We start from the raw sequence: 6058 nt of genomic DNA, 5'->3' as shown, positions 1-6058 counted from the left end.
GGGGCCTCCCAAAGAAACCTTCCTTCTTGTCGCCCTTTGAGATCATGTATGGCCGCCCGATTCTACCCCCGGGGCTCCCTTCCCATAAAGGACCAATTCCTTCCAATATAGCCCTTCTGCTACTCTCTCTCCTCTGCACTGAATTGTGGAAATATCAGGATTGGCTCCTTCCTGATCCATCTGCCTCCCCAAATCCTCCTGTTTTACAGCCCAGCCAACTAGTGTTTTATAAGCCACCAGAGGATCAGCCCTCTCTCACCCCGAAATGGGAAGGTCCACACCCAGTTATTCTCTGCACCCCCTCAGCTGCCAAGCTCTTACTGCCTGATAACTCTGTCACCCCTTGGATTCATATCTCCAGGTTGAAACCAAATACCCAAGACCCACCTTCTCTGGACACCCAAGACCCATCAGTCACAATCCAGAGTCCTTCGGATACAGCCCAAGACGCTGTCTACTCTACCATGCCTCATCCCTCTGATCCCTTGAAACTCCACATCTCCCATTCACCCACTTTGCCATCCATACCCGAATCATGACTTTTTCCTCCTTTACCGCTCTCTTGTTTTTTCTCCTCATTCCTACTGCCACCCCAGCCTCCTTTGTATGGCGATTCAAAGTAAGACAGACTTACATGCAGCATCAAACAAAAGTTACTGCCCTCATTGCCACGTCAGACTGCCCTCTAGAAGGCTGCTCCGAGCCTTTATACCTCCACTTTCCTCCCTCCACCGAAGTGTTCACTAGCAGCTACCTTTATTCTCCCTACCTCTGCTTCCTCTATGACCAAAGACAAGCCTATTGTAAGCAATGGCAAGACACCTACGGGGGATGTCCCTACAGGTCTTGCGCCATTCACTACATGAGTAACCCCCAGTACCCATAGTATTACTCCTCCAACCGTTTCATGAGATACCCCAACGGCTCATTCTCCTTATCAATCCCAGATCCCTGGGACTGTCAATGGGCTGCCGGGGTCACAGCCTCAGTTTACTATGGGGGATCCTCGACCCCCCACGGTACCCTTCATATCTCTCGAGAGTATGTTCCCTCTCACTCCCAGATCTCTCAAGTTGCATCAGATATCGGACATTCCGAGAAAGTCATTATCCAAACTCTTGACGGCACTTCTTCATCTTCTTATTCCTCCTACTCTTGGTTACAGCTTGTTCAAGACACCACCATCTTTCTCAATCACACCCTCAACACCGCCAATTGTTTCCTGTGTGCATCACTACAGCACCCATTGCTGGCCGCCGTGCCCCTTAATATTTCCAACTACTCCTTCCATGCAGAAGGACCACCCCTCCGCCCCCTGGCAGACATACCCCTATGGGAACCAGAATACGCAGATAATCTCACCATCCACCACTGTGTAGGCCCACCTCCACCCCCCTCCAGCGCACTTCACTGCCTCTCTATCTACACTCCTACCTCCAGCTCTAAGACTTTCACTCAACCGGGACACTTCTTTTGGTGCAATGGCAGTCTTTTTAACTCACTGCCTCCCAACTCCAATATACCCTGAATTCTCGCCACCCTAATCCCACAGCTTACACTTTACAGCATGGCAGAATTTCTTGAGCTCCAACCTCCCTTGCCCTCACGCACAAAAAGGGCTGCTTTCCTTCCCATCACGGTCGGTATCTCTTTGACCACCTCAGCCATTGGGGCAGGGTTTTCGGGAGGAGCCTTAGGTCACTCTCTATGGGCAATTAAAGATCTCAACGACAAACTTGAGGGAGCCCTGACATCCACTGCCGATTCCCTGGCCTCTCTCCAAAGACAGGTCACTTCTCTAGCTACGGTCACCCTTCAAAACCGGTGAGCCTTAGATCTGCTTACAGCTGAGAAGGGCGGCACCTGCGTCTTCCTTCGAGAGGAGTGCTGCTATTACATCAATGAATCCGGCATTGTGGAAACTGACATTACCAAACTCACCGACCTTGCTTCCAGCCTCCACTCTGCTTCCAATTCCAACCCATTCTCTTCAATACTAACAAACCCCCTCTTTACCTGGCTCTGGCCCATTGCAGGCCCCATAATAATCATTCTTCTCGCCTGTCTCTTCTTACCCTGTATAATAAAGTTCATCAAATCCCAAGTCGGAAAAATCTCTAATCAAACTTTCAACCAGCTTTTACTCAGGAACTATCAGCTTCTGGCCACAGAAGATCCCTCACCCTCACGTGACCTCCTCACCACACGCTGAGATGGACCCCTCTCTCCGCTCGAAACTGTTCCTAGAAACAATAGCCGCAGACGCCTGGCTCCTGACACCCGTATCCTCTTGGCACCATTGGAATCAACAAGTCCTCGACCTATGATTACAGGGAACCTTCATTGATTTCCAACCTGAAGAAGTCCACATCTACTCGTCCTTACTGTGGGGAGTCCTATCAACCCTTTCCCCCCAATCCTCAAGCCCTCACTCCCTTCTCCGCCCCAGTTCAGCAGGAAGCAGTCAGAAAGAAAGCAACGTCCACAACCCCATAGAGGAGAAAGGGGGGAATGAAGGGCCCCCACCAGTAAGATGGCGAACTTCTGGCTTCTCTTCCGGGTCCTCAGTTCCTGGCGACACCACCTGAAGCCCAATCACCCCTCGCCCCCTAATCCCAGCACCTAGCCAATAGCCACCAGCCCCGTAGAAGTAACACCACAGTCACCCCATGCCCCTTCCTATATAACCCAGCACCTTTCCCCAATAAAGCGGATTTCTCCGGTGAATTGCTGCTGTGTGTCGCTCCTTTCCTTTCAGTATCTGGTGAGTAGAGACCAGGGTTGCTACAAGACATCCTAAATTGTACAGGGTAGGCCTCCCCACTGCTTCTCCAAAAAAGGATCATTGGCCCAAAATGTCGCCAGGGCTGCTTTTAGAAACTCTTGGCTAGATAAACTTAACAATTTTATAGTTTACAAATGCATGTAGTTTACTTATTTTTGACTAACTTATCTTGGAAAATGAAAAGTATTTCTTAGATTTAATAGGTTCTTATTAAGGAAGCTGATATACTTCTTTATGGAAACTACATCCATTAACAGAATGGATGGATGAGATGAAATAATCTCATTCTGTGATTCTCTCGTCAATTTTTTTTAAAAGAGAGTATGCTAAAATTAAAACAAGAATTCAAAGTAATCCACAAATTTCAGAAATTACTTAAAAAAAAGAACCAATAAATCGCATTGTATTCCATACTCTAACCAATCTTCATAATAGGGCAAATATTTAAACAAGATGAAGGTCACTACTAGGTTGGGTATTAATTTCAGGTATTTTGTTTTGTTTGTTTTCTGGCAACAACACAGAGCGTTTGTTTCACAGATACATAAAAAATGTCTAATTTCTTCCAGGGAATTAAACCCTAATGATTATCTTAAAATCAAATACTTTTATAATAAGTTAAAACTATCAACAATTGTATGTCATTACATTGCAACAGGCACTAAAATCTTTACATATATTCTAGGGGATTTAAACATACTCAATCACTTATACTCAAATTTACATATACCAGTAGCTTTACATGTATTACTTCATTTAATCCTCAGAACAACTCATTTCAATGGGCAATATCTTATTGTCCCCATTTACAAGGTTATATACATTATCAATTAATCCAGTCATTTATATTTTCATAATTACTAACAAAATACACAGTATTATAGATTCACATGTATACGATTTATTCCTTCAATTTTGTCAAGATAAAACAAAAGGAAACAGAAACTAAGGGATCAAAACCAACCACAGAAAATGTCTGATAATTTAATCTTAAGAATTGATACCAGAGAATTGCTCCTACTTCAATAGGTTTGTTTTGTCAATTTACAGAATAAAATTATCAGAACAATGGTTCACCTCTTCCTGAAAATAGATCCTCAAAGGTTATGTCAATAACAAACATGCAAATAGTTAGTAATGCCTGTGGTTTGTAATCTTGATGACCTGCACACATGTGTTTGCTTATCACACGTAGCCACCGTTGCAAATGGAAAAGTTTATGGTCTCTTACAGTGACCAGTGCAGCCCAAACAGGAGCAATGTGTGCTCACTTCACTCTTTCCTGATATTAAAGACACTATTGCCATGTGCCTTCTACTATCCTGGGAGCCAGTGAAATCATCAGACATCATCAGTAATATCAAACTTCTCTGATGGTAAATGGTCTGTAAGTGTAGAATCTAGACTTATTTTCCCAAATGCAGAAAACTACATTTACTCACTCCTCTATCCATCAATCCATTCATCCTTTAAGCACACAGGTAGTAAAGACATGCCATATACTAAGTATTATATAGGTGATGGGAAAATTAACCATGATACAAATCCTCTGATGCCAAAGAGCTTTCAATATGTGGGGGGTTGACAGACAAGTCAGTATATACCTTTGATAAAAAGCGTTATGAATTAAATTACAAAGTATTTTGAGAACACCAGTGGGACTGTTTATACAGTGATTATTGTTATTATTTTAATTCACACTTGTTTCCAAGTAAGATAATTTTGGGGAGACCATTCTGCAACAAAGAATGAAAACATTTCAATGTATTGAGGATAAAAAATTATCTTTATTTCTGGAAAATGGCAATATGTTTAAACGAGTTGACACATAGGTGTTGATGGCAGATACTGATGATGAGATTGGAAGGCACGAACACCTGGAATATTCTTAAATGATTCAAGTTCTCATTCATTTGGGAGTCCAGTTTCAACTAATTTTTTGAGGGCATTTTTTACATCCTTGTTTCTGAAGCTGTAGATCATTGGATTAAACATGGGAAAGACAACAGTATAAAATACGGCAACTACCTTATCAGCGTCTGGGGAATAGCTGGTGCTGGGACGGAGGTACGTGAACAGGAGTGCTCCGTAGAACAAGGTGACTGCTGTGAGGTGGGAAGCACAGGTGGAGAAGGTTTTGCCTCTGCCGTCTGCGGACTTGATGCTCAGAACAGTGAGGAGGATGCAGAAGTAAGAGATAAATATGACCACGAAAGTGCTGGTCTGGATGAAACCACACAAGGCAAAGAGCAGAAGCTCATTGATATGGGTGTCTGCACATGATAAAGTCAGGAGAGGTGGGATATCACAGAAAAAATGGTTGACAATATTGGAGCCACAGAATGGCAGCCTGAACGTGAGGCAGACATGGACCATCGAAGTCATAATTCCACTGAAGTAGGCTAGTACGATGAAGCAGACACAGACTCTCCTAGACATGCATATAGGATAGAGCAGGGGCTTACAAATGGCTGCGTAACGGTCATATGCCATTGCTGCCAGGATGAGGCACTCAGCGTCAGCAAAACAGGCAAAGAAAAACATTTGTAGCGCACAGCCACGGAGAGAGATGCTATTCCTGGAAGCTAAGAAATTTTCCAGCATTTTAGGAGCGATTGTTGTAGAATAGCTGATGTCTAAGAAAGACAGATGGCTGAGAAAAAAATACATGGGGGTTTGAAGGCTTGAATTGATATTAACTAGGAGTATTAAACCCGTATTTCCCACCACAGTTAATGTATATACTATGAGAAATAACAAGAATAGTGTGATTCTGAGGGGTAGATAATCTGTGAATCCTACAAGCAGGAACTCAGTTGGTGTCGTATAATTGCTCTCCCACATCTTGGTTTTCTAGTTTTTCTCATTCACAATAGATGGCATCAGAATATGCGAACTGACTTGGATGATTGATGAATGAAGACTATCTTTATTTTCCCTTCAAAGGAGGCAAATAAAATATTAAAATCATAGTTAATATTGTACTTAAAGAATATCTGGAAATGTGTTCATTTTCATTCTTGTAATATTCTTTAAAGGAGGTAATTAGAAATCATCATTGATACCAGAGAATGTTTTTCAGAGGTGGTGTTTTAGGATCCAGTAGTCCTTTAAGAGCTGTGCACATTAAGAGATTATGTTAGTTCCTTTCAAGCTGAAAGGGGATGAATGTGGCTGAGTTTATAGGACCTTGGTAGAATTATGAGGATTGGCAAAACCCTTGGAAGAAAAGCTCTATTTTTCCAATCCTATTTTCACACATCCTTCCATGTA

General features: G+C 42.9%; 1 protein-coding gene across 1 annotated transcript; it reads right to left on the bottom strand.

Annotated features, from left to right (window-relative positions):
- Positions 1–4690: 4690 nt before the first annotated feature.
- Positions 4691–5629, bottom strand: LOC130685011 (olfactory receptor 5AS1-like). Its single transcript, XM_057508181.1, has one exon. The coding sequence runs from the start codon at positions 5627–5629 to the stop codon at positions 4691–4693; it is 939 nt and encodes a 312-aa protein (XP_057364164.1).
- Between the last annotated feature and the right edge of the window lie 429 nt (positions 5630–6058).

Source organism: Manis pentadactyla, chromosome 9, assembly GCF_030020395.1.
Source record: "Manis pentadactyla isolate mManPen7 chromosome 9, mManPen7.hap1, whole genome shotgun sequence".
Taxonomy (NCBI): Eukaryota; Metazoa; Chordata; class Mammalia; order Pholidota; family Manidae; genus Manis; species Manis pentadactyla.
The sequence above is the reverse complement of the archived record's forward strand: the minus strand, read 5'-3'. Positions and strand labels throughout refer to the sequence as shown.

What these genes read in the sequence shown, in the direction of transcription:
- LOC130685011 (XM_057508181.1), bottom strand. Translation starts at nt 5,629, where the DNA reads ATGTGGGAGAGCAATTATACGACACCAACTGAGTTCCTGCTTGTAGGA.